This window comes from Alligator sinensis, unplaced genomic scaffold (assembly GCF_000455745.1).
Source record: "Alligator sinensis unplaced genomic scaffold, ASM45574v1 scaffold939_1, whole genome shotgun sequence".
NCBI lineage: Eukaryota > Metazoa > Chordata > Crocodylia > Alligatoridae > Alligator > Alligator sinensis.
Window position 1 is genome coordinate 1,198,892 of NW_005841995.1, and position 21,210 is coordinate 1,220,101.

Consider the following 21,210-nt stretch of genomic DNA (forward strand, 5'->3'; position numbering starts at 1 on the left):
TTGCCTTATGTATGAAAAGTTCTATTTTGGCTTTGTGTCAAATACATCTTTATAAGTTCCTTATGTGCACAAAAAAAAAATAAATCTAGGTCAAAATACATTATAACTGATGTCTCCTGGATGTAGGGCAGTCATACTGCTTGTGCTAGCATGATTATGCTTCCATGGAGTTACACTTAAATTATGGTGTTTGTTCTTGAGACAATTCCCCCCTCCTTGCCTTCCCCAAAATTAGAGAGTACATCAAGCCCATCAAATACATTTTTAATCGTGTATTTATGTATGTTTTTCTAGTGATTTTGATGGGCAAAATGTAGTATACAGGCTTCTTACCTGTTAAAAAAAAAAACAGGTCCAAAACGTCTGAGAGGGCAGGTCACGCACAAGACTATTTTATAAAACAACAGCCCGTGGGATAAACATGGAATAATTCATCTGCTCCCCAGTGTTGGGGAGTCATGTAATACTCTCCCAACATTTTTGTTAATACGTTTTTTATAATGTGGTATGCATGAGAACATTTTTTTTTCTTAAATTGTTTGCTTCAGGGAACAGCTAACATATCATTTATGGTTTACTTTGCCTTTCTTCAGCTGGCTCATAAGTCATTCAGCCACAACTTTCAAAAAAATTTGCCTTCCCTTCTTAGATTCTTCAAAACTTGTTAACACACATGTACATTTTTGTATTAATGATGAGTCATTGTAAATCACTGTTGCAGAGATTAAATGAAATGCTGAAGGGCAGCCTGGGTGCAGATCAGTCATAAATTATTGGCAGCAACACAGCATGTGGGAATACATGAAATGTGCATGAAAAACATAAACTCATGTCTGGTAGCATGGTAGTTAGCCCAGACAGGGAATGTTGGATTTTCTGGATAGAATTATAACTTTGCCACAAAAAAGTCAGTGAAGAGAAGGTTTGTTTTATGCAGCTTGAAAACATTTGAACTATTTTTTCTGTCATATTTTGGATGCCTTTGCAACAAATGCTTGTTTTGTACTTTAATTTTCTGTTAAAAAACTTAATGAAAAGATACTGATTTTCCATGCACACACAGAATGATGTCTCGTTGTTGCCTCACCTGACACAACTCCCAGTGGTGGTAGATGAAGGGTGCATGCATGGACTGAAGGTGTGAGATGTGCTACAAAATGTACCCGTGGCTGAACAGATATCTTAAAAATGCTGTGGTTTTGAACTGAAATATTTTTGATGTTGGAATTGCCACGTAGGTAATTTCTATAAATATTCTGATTGCAAACTGAGCATTCTTTTGAACTGTCTTCTGCAATAGTTGGGCAGAAGGAGACATTACTGAGTGACAACGTTATTGCTGTAGTTACTATGATAGCAGAGTTCAATAAGCTGTTAGTCTATATCAACCACTGAAATCTTTGTCTTGTTAGTCATTTAACCCCTTAGAGGTTTAGGGTTCAGATCATGGGAATATGAACCAGAAGGGGCAGTTGTATGACCTTGACAGTGTTGCATATATGGACATAGAGAGAACCCAACAGAGCAGAGGTTAATGAGGTACTTTTCCCCTGTGATAAAAAACTACTGCTCTGTGATTGAAACATCCAGAAGGTGTGATACAATCATTTATTACCTTAGCAGAGAGCTAGAATAGGGTATATTGAACAATCTATACAATTTCCTTGTTTACTACATCCCAACTGACTCTGTTCCTGTTAAGAACTAATGTTAAATAATTACTTCTGGCACTTCGAGGAGGCAAAGCAATCCTCATCAAGTGCTACAAAAGTATAGAAGCATCTCTGTGTGTTTTTATATTGGCATACATCTATAGAACTATATAGAGGTGTGTAAGTATTTATGTGTATATGTATATACAGATGCATATAAATATAGATAAATAACCCTTTTCTGAATATTTCTATATTTCTATAAAGTCCAACACTCAAAAATTGCAAAACACCAGTTGCTTTGCATAATTATAGCATATTTAATTATGTGATCTCATACTACTTTTTCTACAATATCCTTGTTTCATTTAGTGCCTGAGATGGAAATTTTGCAATGAATGAGCAGTCACATGCTTGAAATGAACAGCCATCCACTATTTTGTTTTATCCTTGTTGTTCAAGCTTGCTTTGCAGCATGCTATTCAAACTTTTTCTGAAGACTGAATTATTCATTTCCTCATGGGCTTTTCTGCCTCGCTCATCACTGTAGAAACTGAGTGCTTTACAAACATTAATTTAGCTTCCTAACACCACTGTGAGGTGAGAGGATGTTATTATCCCCATTTTATATCTGGAAAATTGAGGCACGGAGAGATTAAGTTCACAGTTTTCCATTAATTTTGGTGTCCAATTGAAGATGTCTAGGTCCTAAGCTTTCTGAGAACTGAGTAAAGTAAAGTATGTTAAATGTTCCAAGCATACCTTTCATTGACTGCAGTTGCAACTGTGTGTAATTAGCATGTCTGCAAATCAAATCTCAGGGCTCCAGTTTAGGCACCCAGAAAATGAACATATAGGTGAGAAGTAGACGTTGCTAAATGAAACAGATTAGCTGTGTCAGGATGTGTCCAGGCACACCTGATCTACTTCACTAGGTAAAACACATTGCCTGTTGTCCCACCTGTTGATCTTGTGTGACAATAGATATGTTTTCCTGGGGCCTGATGGGCCCAGTCCCGCACCCCCTGGGAATTCCTGCTCAGGATCAGGACCTTCAAGCTCTGGAGCACCTGCCCAGCTTTTCCCTCTTCCAGAGATGCAGTTTGGGAAATCTCCATGGCATGTCTCAAAGTGGGGAAAGTCGGCTCCTATGGGGTCCCAGGGCTGGGACTGCCAATCACCTGATTGATGGTCTTAGCCCCAGGACTGCACCAGAGTGTTGATGGGCACATGGAGTTTTCCAAACAAGAAACCCACACTCATGGGGCCTCAGAAGGCTGATTCTATACATCATGAGAAGGAGAATTCCTGGGGCACACAGGATCAGGTCCCTGAAGCCCTGTGAGTGCTTTCCTGACCAGCTGGAGAGCGTGGACAGCTTGAGGCTGACTGTGATCTTCCACCATAAACCTAACAGATATCTGTCACTATAAAGTGGCGCAATTTGATACCACCACCCAAATGTTGGACTTTGTGGCATGACAAGAGGTATGGATGCCTGCTTTCTTGGCCATTTTTTATGGCAGTACAAAGGCAGCATCTGTTCTACCCATAATGCAGGGTAGAGATGCACATTTAAAAGTTTACCAAATAAGATATACATAAGAGCACAAGGTTTTGGGAACCCAACTTCACTTGTGCTCTCTGTCTATATATCTTATTTATTGTTTAAGGCAGGCTGATGACTGTGAAAGAATAGTATGTGATCAGGTCATCATGATACATACATATGAATAAAATAATAAATGCATACATATATGAATTAAAGCTGTCCAAATAACTTTGGAGTGCTTAGTTTTGCAGTGTTTAAGGGTAGTTTGTTTGTGTAATTTTCTAGACTAAAAAAAAAAAATATCCAGCAATCTGACCTTATGGAATCACAGCAGCCCCTGAGTCTTCAGGAGGGTTGGGACCTTTAGATTTACCCCATGTACCTCTGCCACTTGCAGAGGGTGGCAGTAGAAAGTTGGCATCCTGTGTGTATATCAAACATGACACTCTGCCAGTAAGTTTCACACCTATTTGCTAACTTGAAAGGGAATGTGCTTTAATGGTCACAAAGCTTTTTGGCCCTTTCTCAGGCCTGTCTCCCCCATTGCTGGTTCTTATCCCAGTCTTCTCATCTAATAAGGATCTTTATCCCAATCTATCACTTTTACCATGGACTCAGCCGTTGTCACTTCTACCATGCTCAGTGATATTTGGATACCAGCTGAGAGCATTGAGATATGGGAGATACAGTCCATCTATCCTGCCCAGTCCCAGAGTGGCCTACAGCAGTCAGGAGTAGCAATCATAGAGAAAGCCCTACTCAGCCTTCATAGCTTTGAGCTATAGCAGGTCCTGTACAGACAGACTGTTTGGAGAATTTAGATGCTAACAAGCCTCTGTGGAACTTGTGCAAACAAAGATTTTAAGGGGCTTAAAAATGGCCAAATTTGGGCTTTTGTCTCATGTGAACAGCTCTGATACCTAATTCAGTGCTGTCTGCTACATTTAAGTCCTTGCTCCCAAGTGATAGAGCAGTGGTTCTTAACCTTTTTAGAGTCAAGGCACCCCTTGTTAGAGTCCAGACACCTTTCGTTCGACTCAAAGCACCCCTCTGAAAATGCCAGTTCTTAGGTTTCCCTGTTTTTTGACTATGGAAAAATCATAAAGCAATTTTTCTATTGCAAAAATCTCAAAAAGGCCACAACAGGTCAGAATGTTTTTAACCCAATGGACACTTATTTGAAATATATGGGTTTATCTTGTGACTCATGTTTACAAACCTAATAGTGCTACCTGTGGCACCCTTGAAAGGATCTCAAGGCATCTCAGGGGGCCACAGCCCCTGAATAAGAATCACTGTGCTAGAGTTTCTCAACAAAACGGTTGCAGGAATGTTTTAACATGGGCAAAACAACATATTTTCTCTTAATTTCTTTCTCAGAAACAGCTGAACCATTTTTGCTGAAACTGAAAAAAAAGAACAGCCTGAGGCAGACACCTGACATGGATAATTTCACACCAAGATTGGCAAAGTTAAAAATGACCAAAAATACGGTCTTATAACTTCATAGATTTCATAGTTTTCATAGACATTAGGGGCTAGAAGGGACCTCAGGAGATCATCGGTTCGAGCCCCCCCACCATAGGTGGGAAGTTAGCTGGGATCAAATGACCCTAGCAAGAAATAAATCCAGCTGTTTTTTGAAGGAGTCCAGAGTAGGTGCTTGCACCACCTCTGGGGGGGCTCTGGTTCCAGACCCTGGACACACGCACCATAAAGAACTTTTTTCTTATATCCAGTCTAAATCAGCCTTTCTGGAATTTAAGGCCGTTAGACCTTGTTATCTCTTGGGGAGCTCTGGTGAACAGATGTTGTCCCAGGTCCTGATGTACCCCTCTTATGAAGTTGTAGGCTCCCACCAAGTCTCCTCTGAGCCTCCTCTTCTCCAGACTGAAGAGTCCCAAGTCCCTCAGCCTCGCCTTGTATGGCCTTCCCTTCAGGCCTTGGATCATACAAGTGGGTCTCCTCTGGACTCTCTCAAGCTTCTCTACATCCTTCCTGAAGTGGGGGGCCCAATACTGGACGCAGTACTCCAGCTGCGGTCTCACCAGGGCTGAGTAAAGCGGGAGGATGACTTCCCTGGTTTTGCTTGAGATGCATCGGTGTATGCATGCTAGAGTTTGGTTAGCTTTGCCTGCCACCGCATCACATTGGTGGCTCATATTCATCTTGTAGTCAATCAAGACCCACAAGTCCCTTTCGATCATGGTGCTAGCGAGCATAGCACTGCCTAGCCTGTAAGTGTGCTGAGGGTTCTTCCTACCAAGGTGCAGCACCTTGCACTTCTCTGCATTGAAGGCCATCTGGTTTGGTCAGTCCACCTTGAGAGTGTGTCCAAGTCAGCCTGTATTCCCAGCCTGTCCTGTGGTGTGATGGCCCTCCCCCATAATTTGGTATCATCTGCGAACTTGGCCAGTTCACATCTGACTCCCAAATCTAGATCGCTGATGAAGATGTTAAAGAGTACTGGTCCGAGTACAAAGCCCTGAGGGACTCCTGTGCCAGGTTGATTTGCTTCCTTCAACTAGTACTTTTTGGGTCCGACCCTGTAGCCAGTTGGGGCTATCAGTTCCCCAGCTTAACCATGAGGACATCATGGGGAACTAGGTCAAAGGCCTTCTTGAGGTCCAGATAAATGATGTCCACATCATCTCCCTTGTCCAGGGCATATGTTACCTGGTCACAGAAGGAGATGAAGTTGGTCAGGCAAGACCTGCCAGTCACAAAGCCATGTTGGCTGACATTCAGAAGTTTGCCTTCTGTTAATCTGGCGTTGATGGATCCCTTGAAATTTTTTTCCAGGATTTTTCCAGGGATGGACATCAGACTGATTGGTCTATAGTTCCCCAGGTCATCCCTCCTCCCTTTCTTGTAGATAGGGACCGTGTTGTCTCTTCCAGTCATCTGGGACCTCGCCCAAGTGCCACGATTTTTCAAATATCCCTGCCAAGGGGGATGCAATGATGTCTGCCACCTCTTTCAAGACTCTCGGGTGCATTTCCTCTGCGTCCACAGACTTGTGAATGTCCAGTGTCTCAAGGTATTCTCTCACCTGATCCACATCAGTAACAGAAAGGATCAGGTAGCCTTAGCTTACGTAGTACTTCCAGCTGTGCTTATAATATGCAAGACCCTTCAAAGCCCTTATTGCTATATAGGCCCCTCACAATTGCCTTCCCAAAACATATACCCCATGTGACTTTGCCAGCCATCACCCACAAATAATTCTTACTTAATATATACCCATTGAGGGAGGGACTGTGGATTGCGAGCTGTATCTGTAGTGAGCATGGCAGGCCTACTGCTTCTTCCTCAGGGGAACTTCCCCTTCATCTAGTTTCTTCTGTCATAGGACAATTAGTCCCTTCATCTTCTTCCTCTCTACTGGGCTGTTTGTGGTGGGCCTGAGAGCTTCTCTTTATGCCTCTGCCATATGAAATTGGCAGCTTGTGGTGGGGGAGAGTGTTTTAACTGAGCCACTGATCTCCATTTGATGAAGGTAGAGTGTAATAACTGAGCCACTGATCTCCATTTGATGAAGGGTATTGTACAGCCGCTCCCCATCAGGCAGTGAGTTTCCTTTGCCCAAGACATCATCTTCAGCTTCATCATCTTCAACTTCATTTTCATCCCCTTTACTTAGTAAGTAGGAGTAAGTGCATTAAGAAGGAATTGGGTCGGGGGTGGGGGAGTTCTTAACTACCTCTCAATGTAATGGGATGAGAGGGATGGATGAACCAACAGTCAGCCCTGCTGGTTGTGACCAAACAGATTACTCTTTTCCCAACTGCTGGAGATTTCTTCCCCTCCCCTGGAAAGTGAGTTGGGATTTGGCTTCTTTGAAATAGACCTCAAATAAGTTATAGCATTAGACATGCCACTACTAGTGTCTATGAGGTGGCATTATACTATACACAAATTACCATAGTTTTCAGTTAGACCCCATTCAAACTCCCTTTGGGCAAAGGGAAAGCCTCCCATTGACTTCATAAGAGTTGAACTGAATGCTTGATATAGACACCAGCTTTGCTAGATTACTTTACTGAGGGAGAAATTCACCCCTGTGCAAGAAGGCAAGCACATGACCACTTAAGATCCACTTAAGCACTATTTTTAGGGCATAAGAGGGGTTGCATTAAGTGGAGAATGGACAGGGGGCTGGTCCTCCATGTAGGAGTGAAATTTTACCCACGTTGCCTATAACTGCAGAGTAGAGTAAGTGGGCAAAATACACATTTTACTGCCTTTCCAAAACATGCCACATTTATAGGTTTGGGGCTAAAGGCAAGTAAAATATATGCTTGTTTTTAGATGTGTATGTTATTGCTTTTGTTACAGTAAACAGTTTAAACCAGTAAAGGTCAAGATGCAATTTGAATCTGTGCAATAACATAATAAATACTCTTATAAGTAATCAAATATACCATAAATACAGGTACTTATTTACTTGTAAATGTTTAAACATACACAAATTATGCTCTCAGATTCAGCAATCTAAATTCAATCAGAGATCATCAGATTTCAGGAATTGTTTTGCTTTTTCTTTTGATATAATTTAATAATTCACTTACAGAGGTTATTTAAACACTGTTTTGTTGATAATATTAGGCTTAATATTAAACCATGAAAAACATTTTGGAAAAGACTATACAAGATTGAAAGCAATTTATTACTGTGCCATATTTGTTACTCAGCATAAGGTAAAGTAGAATTATAAGCTTTAGTGATAAGAAAGTGGACCAAATTGAAAGAAAGAAAGAAAGAAAAAAAAGAAATCAACAGAAAAGGGAATCTTGCCAAGTAAATTACTATTCAAACAATTCAGAATATGTGTGGTAAAGTAGCTGTTCCAAATACCATGTGCAGGGATTTTAAAACAGTTTTTACATTTATGTTTTCACTAAGTCTTAGCTAATTGTTATGCCTTTCACCTTGAATGCCAATTGTAATAATAATATTACATCTGTAGTCTATTTCTCTGTTCTTAAATTACAGCAATCAGGAATATTCACTAGGTAAAATACTGTATAGTTACTCATAAGAAAATATTGAAATCAGTCAAAAAATGTTTAGCTTGCATATTGCCTTAGACAGCCCTGGAGAGTTGCCAGACAACCAAGGTATTATTAGAAAAGCTGAGCAAATAGCTTGCAGGGAGAAGAGTTGTGAATTTAGAAACCATCAGGTATTGTCATGTCAAAGGATCTTAGAAGTACACCATTGGTACTACTTTTTCTGATTATTTTTCTTTTAATTCAGTAAAGTCATCATTCTAAAAATACAATTTAGCAGTTACTAATGTACCAATTTTATGTTTTACATCCCAGGCTTGAATGCGATGTATATGTTCAGGTGACTCAGGCCCAGATCTGCAAAGAGATTTAGGCAAGTGATGTGCAGCATTGCCCTGTCTAGCTTTTAGGTACTGGCTCTGGATTTGCAATTCACAAACCTGCATTAGGCAGCTAAATTCCTTACACAGTGGATGAGGAGAGTGAAGCACCTAAGACTGGGTAGGTCTATCAGGAGACAGCCAGTAGGAAATGCTGAAAAGATGGGTATATCTAAAATCCAACCTCTCTCCTTGACTTATCTACAAGCTATGGTTAGGCAGGTGTGTGAGGCAGGGATTCACAGCACAAAACTACTTTCTGAATCTAGGTCCTTAATTGGTTGTTTGGTAGAGATGCCCAGCTCACTCTTTTCTTTTAAAACGCAGCCAGAAGAGGAGAAGGTTGTGGCACCCAGATTTTATAATAGAGGCTAGTGGTTAGAGCTCTTCCAAGAACATATAATATGCTAATCAGGCTGGAGGCAAGGCTGGAACAGTGACACTCTCTACTACTCTTCTGAGCCACTGAGGACAGAAGGGGAAGCAAGATGCAAAGGGCCAGAGAGAAATGAAGCAAGAGCTGGACTTGTGGTGTAGTGGTGAGGGCATTCTGTGTTCTGGTTCCTGCTCCAAAGAGTTACTGGATAAAATACAGATTCAGTCCTGTGACCAGGAACCAAAACCCAGGACTACCATTCCAAGCAGAACACCCTTACCACTGAACTTCAAAGTCATGTTTACTCTAGTTTACCTTCACTGGCCCAATGAATCTTGCTACGGTGGGCCAGCTTCAACAGGAGTGCAATGGAGAGCATCTGAACTTCCATTATGAGGTAAAACAATTGTCATAGAGAGTATAATCTACATCAGAAGCTAGTGTTAGTTTGTCCCACATTCTTTGTTTAAAGCAACCTTGGAGTTTTTGGTGCCCTGAGTAACAGTAGAATTTAATTCCCAAACATGTGAGTTCTGCCAGGAAGAGGACTTTTGTATCAAGTACTTTCAAGGCTGTAGCACTACCTGGATCCAGTCTAACGTAAGTTAATCTAATATGGAGACTGAATTACCACATATATTTTTAGTATACTAGATGCATGTTAATAGAAAGACTGTAGTGTCTACTGCACTGGCTTCATAATCTTTATGACTGTCTCAACCTCTAGACTGTGGCCAGATCTAGCTCTGTGTCATCTGGCCCATGGGGTTCTCCCCAGGTCCAAAAATTTGACAATGTGGGATCAGTAGCAGTGTTAATTGTTCCCAGAGCTGTGGCAATTGATGCTTATGCTGCTCCCCCACCAACAAATTTCTGGACCCAGTGGGAACCCTACAGTCTAGATAGCATAGTCCTGTGTGCCAGATCTCACTGGTGTGCAGTCTCTCGACAGCCAGATCCAATATTCAAGGTTGGATTGGCATATAGAGCTGTGCTGCAGCCAGATTTGGCAAGCAAGGTCATGCTTCTATGCCAGATTCCACCCAGGGACTGAACCTGAGCCCCAACCCTACTCTGGAACTGGTCCATGCACCAACCCCGCACTTGGAATCCAGCCCTCAGACTGGCCTTGCATCACTTCTCCATTCCTGTGGGCTGGAGAGGTAGAGTATCACTGCTTTAGAGGGAGAGCATATGAACATCTAGATAGATCTAGAGTGATCTATCCCTGTCATACTCTTCCTGGCATCCACCATCATAAAACATGTGCTCTGACTAGGAATAGATTGCTTCAGCAAAGGGGACTCAGACTAGTGAGACAAGGTTTGGTCCTTGCACGTATTTAGGAATATGGAGACAACTACCTGTTGTGGTCCCTCCTGTTTCAGGGGACTGCTGAATTTTTTAGGAAAACCAGAATTGAGGAGACTACTTTACCATGTACTTTCCTACTGGAGAGCAGACATTGTGTGCAGGACATGCAGGGTAGGTGAACTTCATCCCTCAGCAGAGGACCAGCAGAGCACCTGCAATTACTGTAAGTTTTGTTTTGAGGCCTTGTGCTGGTGCTCTATTCAACTGTGAATTTCACAATTAAGCTAGACCTTGTTCCCATAATCTTCACCTTGATCTGTTCAAAAGGCTTAACTATGGGCCTTGTAGGTGAAACTCATCTCTGTACAGAGAGCTAGCACAAGTTTTATTTAAACCTTTGTAAGAGACCTTGAGTGAGACTTAAGTCATAGTACCCAGGCCGTAAGCACTCCCTCGGCACAGGGTTGCATTCCATCTCCTTCATAACAACTTTCTAGTTATGGAGAGACCTTCATTGGATAAACTGGAACTAGAACAAAGGAAGCGAACTTTGAATAATTTTCCACAAGTTAGAAACAATGACTGTTGTGTATGTAGCAAATAAAGTACGCGGTATAATAAAAAACTATAAAATACATGTCAACACAAACACACTTTTTTTTTATAAGAGAAGGTAGTCATCTTGCTTAGCAGAATGTTGCAAATAAGGTATACGTGCCAACAGCATGACAAGCAAGAGGCTTGGCATTTTAGAAGTTAATATGCAGCAAAAATTGTTTTTCCCTCAGGCATTCCATCTTTTTATATGGTAGTTTTGTACATGACAAACTTTTTAGTGGGTGCATTAATATTCTATAACTAATGTGCTGTCAGGTGTCATGAAGATAAGATTAAAAGGCACTGTTCAAACATTCTCCGGTTGCTCTATTTTCCCCTTTTTGCTTTAGTCTGCTGTATTAGGCTATGGGTCGCCATTCTCTGTGAGTTACTCTTTTGTTGTTTTTTTAAATAAGAAAGAAAGTTCATATTCAGGTATATGCTATGTAGAAATGGAGTTCTACTTTAAAATCATCTAGGATACCATAATCATTGCGGCAGAACAATCAAGAGTAGAATTCCTTGTGCCTCATTGTCTTCTGTAAATACATCTCAGTACTTTCAATTTTTCTTTAAAAGGAAACGAGAGAGAATTTTTGTTGTTGTTAGGAAAAGTAACCTCAGCACAAAAGAGAGAGAGAGAGAGAGAGAGGGAGGGAGAGAGACGAGTAATGGTTTGTCATTTCTTTGCAAGTCAGGTTTTGGTCTATTCTTGTCAAATCTATCTTAAGTGTGTTTACATATAGTTTGCCTTTCTGGTATTTTCTGCTTGCACAGACCTGATCTCCACCTATTTTGTGTCAACAGTTGCTGAGAATGGTGTACAGCGATTAACCATTGAGAATTGAAACACCAACAAGCTGAGAACTGTGCCCTCAGAGACCCTCTCTCTCACTTACATCATAAACTGCTTCAGGCTGCACCTACATAAAACAAACTGCATTTTTGAGTGGTTAAAAAGTCAGCCTGAAATATTAAAAATGGGGCAAATGTTGCCTCCTTGTTGGATAAAACAATTTTCTCTTCTCAAAAAATGAAATGCAGCCAGAGGCATATGGGAAAGAAGTGCTTTTGAGGGTGTGCATTTTGCCCAGTCTGGTCTAAAATGATCCAGCGTGAATGATGTATAGCTGGCTATAACAGCATTAAAGATTCCTTTATTTTGTTTAAACAAGAGAAAATAACAGAAGATACCATTTAAAGAAAACACTACCACTGCAGTCCTCAACAAAATCTAGGTCATGTAACAGTTTCACGGAATATTTTTTTCCCAAGCACAGTAGTTGTTGTGACTTTTTGACTGCGATAAAACGTGATGCCTGAAATGCTGTAATATCAGTTGCTCCATTTTTAATTCCACCTTTGCCCCAGATAGTGTCAACTCCTCACTTAGAGTAAATCAGTATAACATCATTGATTTACATTAACTGAGACTTGCATATAAACTGTTTGTCCCAAGATCTTGCAAGTCCCTTCTATCCATACCTCTCTGAACTGCTCCATGCATTTTATTTCATCATTTTTGGGAGGTATCCAGTTTCTTCTCTTGAACTCAAAATGTTATTGTGAACAGGGACTCCAAGCAAAAATAATGTGATTTCCTTCATGGAATGAATTTCTAAACAAGGTGGAGCTCATGTCACTGAAAATAAAGCTTGAAACAGAATGGTCAGTTTTAGGTTAGTAGTGGCTGAAACCTGTTCCTATACGACTATCTTGTCATAGTCGATGCAAAGAGAATTGGTGCTGAGCAAAAACCCATGTCACAACACCACCACCACAACTGAGATGAGTTGAGGGCAACCAACCAAAACCCTGGAGGAGCCCATTAAGGGCCACATTGCTATAGAGTCCCCCTGAAGACAAGGAAAGAACTATACTTTTATTTGTGACAGGAAATATACTCAAGTAGGTTCACACCGTTCCAACCATAAAATTAGTCTGTAAAGTGCCACCCTTTCCTCTGCCTTTTGCCTAACTTCAGACTTATGTGGCTCACTACCTCTCTCTGGCCCTGAGAAATCACCAGCAGCTCTGGTTCTATTGCCCCGGTACACATTACATATATTACACAATTAACTGATTAATCACTCAATAATTTTAGACCAGCCACACATGCAAAGTACTTATCACACAATAAAAATGTCCATCCAGCTATAAAAAGAGCCAACCAGCTATAAAGTTAGTGCTTGAGAATGTGTAACAACTCTATTACTTGTTTCTATCCAACTTTAATTTGAATGTATAGCAGGGCCCTATGACAATTTGGTCCCTGGTTGGCTCTTTTTAAGATAAGTAAGTAGATAAGTAGAATCCCACAAGATAGCTGGAGGCAGATGTGGTATGTTTCAGTAGCACACAAAGTCGAACAAGTATAGGATTCTGGAGTAGAGCTGCTCAGTAATTTTTCAACAAAAATTAGAAATAGCCAGTTTATCTGTAAAACTTACATTGGGCATGTTGAAATGTTTGGTTAAAAGAATAGGAGGGAGGGAGAAAAACACCTAAGACAAGCAATAGCTTGGTTTTTAGGACACTTCTGGGATGTTCATCCCAGAGCAGGGGGCTGAACCTGGATTTCTCATATGTCAGATGAGTGTCTTAATGGCAGATCTGTAGACTACATTGTGTGATCCCCCTCCCCCTTCCCCCGCTTATTTTTTACCAAAAAAATATTCTGAAGGGTCTTGGTTTCCTCCTGAGGCAGAATAGAAAAGAAGCAGTGTTAAGAAGCAGTGTTGTTGCACCATGTGGGCACCCTATAGGGTGCAACTGAAAAACTGGAAAATAGCAATGAAGAGCAGGGCCAGGAATGTGTGTATCTGTCCTTAGGCAAAACCATTAGTTGTTATTCCTTCTTGAGGTTATGTACTGCCTCCTCTCCTGATAGACTGGAATAGCATCTGTGCAGTGCCCCCATCTAGCCCAGTAGTACAGTGCTCTTTCAGACTCATACTATGTATTTGGGCTGGGCAATGAAGACAGGATGTGTCCTATGGTGATTTAACAAGGAAGTGAATTATGGGAGAAGAAAAAGTTTGTAAAAGTGTTCACAGAAGATCAAGCAGAACAGTAACAAAAGACAGGGTCCTTACATCTCAGGCTAGTGAATGTAGAGCATACCAGGCATACCTACTGGGTGTGCATACCTGATCACATCTGTATCCTTTCTATCTGTGCACTTGATATGCTTGGTACATTAGCAGGTTCTGCTTGCACAAGATTAAATGGCACTTCCCTGCTTTAAAGAAACTTTTCTGAATGCACAATGTGAATACACTTGTAGGGTCACATAGTAATGCTTGAAGTCAGAAGCTATTTTTAAAACTAAATTGCAGCACAGCACATGGCTTTCATTAGTGCTTTACATCAAATTTGTCAGCTAATTAGTGGTTTTTCATCACTAGTTTTGCATAGTATTTTATTTGTAGTTCACTTTTAAATGCTGTTTTACACAACACCCAGCCCTCCATACAGTCATTTGACAAATATTCTTGTGTTGCCAGAAGAGGAAACAAATCTTTCAAGAGAATTTTCTGATATGCCTGATTGATGGACTTGCTGTGATTTGAGTAAATTCCAATATTAGGTTTCTGAAGTGGGCGGTTAGCAGAGCATGTATTCTCTTCCCTCCCTACCTCCATTTAATGTTGTGAATGATGTTCACAGTCATTAAATGGAGTGAACATCATTCACTCCATTTAATGGAGGTAGGGAGGGAAGAGAATACATGCTCTGCTAACCGCCCACTTCAGAAACCTAATATTGGAATTTACTCAAATCACAGCAAGTCCATCAATCAGGCATATCAGAAAATTCTCTTGAAAGATTTGTTTCCTCTTCTGGCAACACAAGAATATTTGTCAAATGACTGTATGGAGGGCTGGGTGTTGTGTAAAACAGCATTTAAAAGTGAACTACAAATAAAATACTATGCTGCAGTCTCCAACTGTCTTCATTTCAGAGGAGGAGGAGGAGAAACCAAGAAAAGTTGCCAAACATGACTTCATAAGGTTTGACTTTAGACTGAATCTACTTTCTTGAGTGTCTTGAGACCTTTTATTTCACAAATAAAGGAGTACAGAAAGCAAGGATGGCTAATGACTGGTAGCTGTGGGTCGCTGAGCACACTAACTAGGTTTGTGATCGGAACTTTTTAATACCTGTAGCAAGAGCTCCTTTAGCATATATTTCTCATTTTAAGGGTGTGGAAGTGTAACACCTTTGGAAAATCAACTACTTTTTGTATTGATAATTACCAACGGGATCTATTTATTCTTGAACAGATTTTCAAGTCTGTTTTTAAAGTACATTTTTACCATTTGAAAGTAGCAAATGTGTAAATAGGTTTCCACATTTTTCCCCATAATGAACTATCTTAAAAGGGTCAGGAAAATATGTAAACAAGAGAAAAATGAAAATAATTGAGAGTTAGGAATAAAGTGACAATGAAATGTAATGATCCAAGAGTCACTATTTAGCACACTTCACATTGTAATTATTTTTGCTGGAGACAAAAGGTGTTGCATTGGGAAAATGGTTTAAATACTAGATAAATAGATGGTTCCAGCAAATTGGATGGGAAATAGCAAATTTGAAAGGTGAAGGCTTTGCCGATTTCAGAGCTGAAAATATGGGGATGGAGGTAATGATTTTTAAAATAATCTGTTTAAAAAAAATAAAGCTGATTGTTAATTTAGGTACTTTAATGGCATGTACAAAGACATAACCTAACATATGCTTATACTTTCTATTCAGGAATGAGTGTTCATTGCTAAAGAATAATTCTTGTTAAAGAAGAGAGTTGCAAGAGGAGTTATGAACAATGGTGTTTGTAGCTATTCTTAAAATCCCTTAAACATGTAGTTGACAGGATTGCTAGAACAAACTTCAAAAAGAATTGAAACAAAGTGTTTTTGGCACTTAATAGCAGTTCTCCTGATATGCAAACCCCTGGACCACTCTCCGGTGTGAAATTGACAAGAAACAGCATGAGTCCTGAGGGCTCAAAGACTGGAAAGGTTGTGAAAATATTCTTTTTTTGGGGAGGGTGAGGGGTGCTGAAACTTGTCTATAAAATGAACTCTATCTATTTTCAGTAGGATTCTTGTAATAAATCTAAATCTGAACCTGGAAAATGAAAGGTTCCACAACTATGTACATTTTTGAGCAAAGGATGACTTTAGAAAACTGTGATAGCCAGGGAGGGCCTCATTTTATTCATGCAATAGAAGTGTGAAATACACGCTTTTCAGCCAGTACCACAGAGAACTACACACAAGGAGCAAAGGAAGCTGCAGCAAAAGAAAAAAGAACAGATCTCTGAAAAATGCCATGCAGGCTGTAACCTGAAACTAGCAAAATGTGCCTTTTGAATGGTTTTGTGACCCTGTGAAAATATTCACTTTCTGGCTGGGGTATTTTAGCCAATTTCAACCTAAAATAGTCTTTTGTCATCACCAGTCATGCTGCCTCTCATTGAGAGGAAACAAAACTTGTGCATGGCAGTGAAGGCAGCTGAGCTGAAGGTCAAAGTTCAAAGGCAGATTGCTGCATCACTGGGTCTCAATCTGAATCTTATCCATGTGACCAGAGATGCTCATTGTCAGAATGGAGAGACCTTGGAGTGGAGGAGAATTAGAGATACCTCTGGAGCAGGTTGGGAGCAGGGAGATGTTTAAAAGATAACATTCCTGCAAAATACATTTTTTAACAAAAGGGTAAGAGTGGCCTCTTGCTCCTCTTTAGAGACTGGAGAGAAGTTACACAAATTGGATGCAGTTTTTTCTTGGTTCACAAAGCAAGAATGCAACTTATTGTTTTTGAAAAGGGAGGAAAAATAAGTTTAACTTAAAAACATAATTCAACCTCCCTGAGCCTGAATATTTGTCCAACTGTTCCATTTTTTACACCACACAAAAAGCCCCATTTGTATTTGCATTGTTTCACCAAATTCCATGCAACAAGCTAACTTTATTCAGTTTTGTGGTAAGTCTAACTACCACTTCGACAAATTGAATTGCTGTTGACTCTCTTATTCGGTGCGGAGTCTACAGCAGGACAACTTTATTGGTATACATGATGTGTGTGTAAAAACCCCCCACTTTTTGTGCAAACACTCAAGCATGCATAATAACTTTACTCATAATAGCAATATTATGAATATACCTTATGCATGAGCTTAAGCTTTTGCTTGAATAGAGACCGTAATTTATAATAGGAGGTGATATTTTGAGAAAATTAGGTTTTAATAAGCATTTATTTTATGAGGAAAATACTTCCTTAAAAATAAGTCCTGATTCCTTTTGTCTTTTTCTTCCTAATATAGTAAGGTTTCTAAAGATGATTGAATATTACCACCTGGGAAATGTGGGTGACATGGGGTATTGGGGCAGTTGGAGTTTTTCCTTATAACATTTTGTGCCACCGCTTTGTTGTGGATAGGATTTCCATCATTTAACCAACAGAAAATTTTGCGAATTCAAATGATGATTTTGCTGTTGGCACTTCTTTTCAAGGAGAGGAACAGGCAACATGCAGAATGTATTCCTATATCCATATGTCCCCCTACAAAACTGAATATCTTTTGTGAAGAATTGTAAAATGTGATTTATAAATATAATTTAACCAAATTTTACTTTCTTAATGCAACATGCATAGATGCTTTTAATCTAACGTGCAGTTTTGGTTCACACACACAAAACAGTAACTTGAAAGTAGATACTTTTTTATGCATAGTAGTTTGGAAACTACTATAATGCAAAGTAAAGAGTTCTGTTACAAAAGCAGGGAGGATGGGACAGAAGGTTAAAGGGCATTTTCGAAACAAACAGCTGGACCAGTTTATTTAAACAGATACAAGGATGGGGAGCTGACCTCAGTTTGACTTCTAGTGGGAGGAGCAAGAATGTCATTTTATTACTTTGCCCAGAAGGAAAATGTTCTTGCGTCTGAATTCACCCTGAAGACATCCAAACACATGGCTGTTTTGCTGAATATCTACTTACATAAAATACATGTGAGAATGTTTAAAAGGGCAATAATTATGAAGTGCCTGTGTGTAAAATGTAGTTAAAGTAAACATCCCAAGTGGCAGTGTGGGGCAAACAGGTGAAAGTATAGTTGATTGTAGGTAGTTCTTACTGATAACTGTTAGTAAATAGTAGACTAAACACTTTATTCAAAAAGGTACCTGCTAAATAATAATGTGTATCTTTTGAAGATAGGGAAAGGTTGAAAAGTTCAGTCATTTGTACTAGTAAGTGTTTTCAGTTTATTTAAGATGTTGATGTGTAGCTGTTGGTTTGGGTTAAAAAATGTCCCTAAAAAGGGGTTTTCACAGAAAGCCAACTAATACAACTGTTCCCAGATCTTAGAGGGCTAGCAGAAAGGGCCCCTCTTTCCCACTTACCCCAAGGGCCTCCTACTACGATAGGTATTCAGCAGTCTTTATTTCAAGGGTGGAGGAAACATTAAAAGCCCAAGCCTGTGGGGCTTGCAAAAATAAATGGCTTGGGGAGGGGGATTATTGTTGTTTTTACTTAAGAGAGTTGCTGTGAAAATTGCTTTCTGCTAATGCAGATTACTGATATTAAACAATTTTCTAATTGGTCATGGAGCTGAGGCAGCTAATGGGGAAAAAACAGATTTTTTTTTAATTGCTTATTTCACATGGTGTTTGTGCTACACCTGTGCTTATAATGAGAAAGGAGAATTCTTCTAACCTTCTGCTCACATGATTCTAATTTTCATGGTTTGTACAAGATAATGATAAACTGATTTGCAACACTGTTTGCTGTGGTTTAATTTTTTTTCTTAGAAGGTTGTATAAAAATGGACACAACACTGATAATGACAAATATGACCAAATTTGTGCATAAGCTTTGCAAAAGAGGGCCCAGATTATGCATGTCTCTGTGTGAAACATTTCCAGAGTGCATGTTGGTGAGACCAGATTGATCATTCATGACCCACACCTTGATTAACTTTCTGATGACTTATTGAATGGAACTCAGAAGCGTGTGTGAGACGGGGCAATCAAATGTATTTTTTGCTAGGGATGTCTTATTGAAGTAAAAACAGTATAAAGTTGTATATTTTTTTATCACTGTTCCATGGCAATTTAGAACAATCAGCAGCCAGACCAGATTCATGCTGGGATGTTGTGGTACCTTTAATGATATTACAGAAAAGATCTTGCAGCAAATGAACACAAGGCAAACAAGTTCCGCATACTGGTTCACAAGATCTGCTTTGATGATTTATTTTGTCAAGTATATTGGTTTCACTTATACTAACACTTCATTGTCTACTGGTAAATACTGTATTATGTTTTGTAAAAATAAGAAAATCTTCTTAGGAAATACTCTCCACTCCACTTGGCTGATAAGTTGGTTGAGGCTGACTTTTTCAGAGTGCTGTTTGCTAGGATCCCTGATTAGTGAAATCAAAATGAATGAAGTTTGACCACTGAACATTAAAATATTTTTCATTGATTATGTTCTTGTGTCTTACAGCTTTAATGCCATTAAGGCTGTATTCGGAATAGACCAAGATGAGATTTTGTTCTTATTACCTGTCTTCTTTTTTGATTTTGAATATAATTTTCAGCATAACAATTACAAAACTAATCGAGCTTAAGAGTTAAAAATAATCTATGACTATGGTTTCAAATGACAATTTTTAAAGTACCTTTTTATTTCAAAAGAGCTTCTTTTCATTTGTGGAGGGGATTTTGTCAGTAGTACAGTAATTACAATTTAATAAGATGTTTGCTGTAAATGGTCAGGCCTAGCTGGAGAAAACAGGATTATAAATTCAATTACTGTATAGCTATGACCTCGCCTTGACCCCTCAGACTTTGCATAAAGAGGAGGGAAAAAAAACCCACCAAGAAATCTCTACAAGGAATGCTTTGCTCTGAAGTCCCCAGCAGTGTGAGGTAGTGGTGATAAAACTCCAGACGTTCCCTCATTTGATGGTGTACTGCCATCACAGTTCATTATCTTAATAGTGGGCATTAAAATAGAATTAGGTTTGCAAGAGGTAGGGAAGGTTTTGATAAAACCTGTAAAAAGAAGTCAGAGAACATAAGACAGAAATGTCACTAATTAGGGGAGGTAACAGATGCCCTTATGAACATCCTTCTGCCTTCACCAATTTTTTGTCTTCCTTCTGAATTGAAAAGAGTATTGCCGGTATTGTTTCCTGAAAACTCTGCTAATTCCCCCATGAAAAGATGAAATGGAAGTGTCCAACTGTGGTAAAAGCAGGCAAACATAAATCAACTCAGAAACCCCAAGCTTGTACTTGCAAAGGTCATGAGAGGTTACAGGTTTTGCAGCATCTGAATCTGCGCACAGACCAGTTGAGAGAACTAGATCAGCCCTCCATTTAATGAGGACCTAACGGTGTTAAAGAATGCTTTATCTGAATAACGAAATGCTTTCCTTTTTTGTTGTAGGTTTATTAATGCTAGAAGAAGAATAGTTCAGCCTATGATAGACCAGTCCAATCGAGCAGGCAAGTCCCCAATAGTAACTGTATTCAAGTCACGCAGGCGAAAACCATCCTCAAGCCATTCACCGGGAGGTCCATTACCTGGTAAATAAATGAGAAATGAATGCTGGGAGTGATTGACAATTAAAATAAAACCAGTCTTGTTTCATTACAACACTAATCACTTTAACATGGTGAAAACTTTTGGAAAAAAAATTGAAAACCAAAAAACAGTAACTTAAAGGATATGCTTAGTGACAGAACTGTCTGTACATATTCAGTATTCATGTTATTTTTTTTTGTTTAAGTTTTCCTTCCCAGCTCTTTCTGCTACTATGACCACTCCCTGGTGCATGGCTTGGTGTGGAATTGCTGTAAACTTTATTACCTGTCAAAAGGGCAAAGGGGTCAGGATCGCTTGTGGGACTCAGTAAAGTTCAAAGACATTCAATGAGGTAGAGCTTTATGTGCTTAATAACCCAAGGCAGCTTACTTCTGAAGCCAGCTTTTAATGTACAGTTAAAACCTAGTGTTCAGGTTGTGGTACATGTATAATGTTTCTGTGTCTCTAGTTTTTCCTTATTAATAGCTATCTTTTAGGATCTCTAAGTGTTTTGGTGTGGCTCATCATCAGCTTCAAACACCAATTCTTCTTGGGATCTTGGCTTGCAGATCAATATGGATATTTCAAATCAAGGAAATATATTTATTTTTTCTGGGTGTTTTTGTTTTGCAAGTCATCAAAATCAACTGTTGTCTACCATGGTTTTGATCTGTAGGATCCCTTTGAACATATTTCATTTTTTGTTATACTCATTCAGGGCTTGCA

The 21,210-nt window shown here is 39.5% G+C and overlaps 1 protein-coding gene across 8 annotated transcripts in view; it reads left to right on the forward strand.

Annotated features, from left to right (window-relative positions):
* MEIS1 (Meis homeobox 1) overlaps positions 1-21,210 on the forward strand; it is a 126,762-nt gene that overhangs the window by 100,732 nt on the left and 4,820 nt on the right. For 4 of the 8 annotated variants that reach the window (XM_025201450.1, XM_025201446.1, XM_006021481.3 and 1 more), the window contains one exon: positions 20,347-20,405. In XM_025201450.1, the coding sequence (XP_025057235.1) occupies positions 20,347-20,405 (59 nt within the window). Of the gene's footprint in view, positions 1-20,346; positions 20,487-20,689 lie in introns of all 8 variants that reach the window. The other 4 variants (XM_025201447.1, XM_025201444.1, XM_025201445.1 and 1 more) reach the window with 2 other exon arrangements.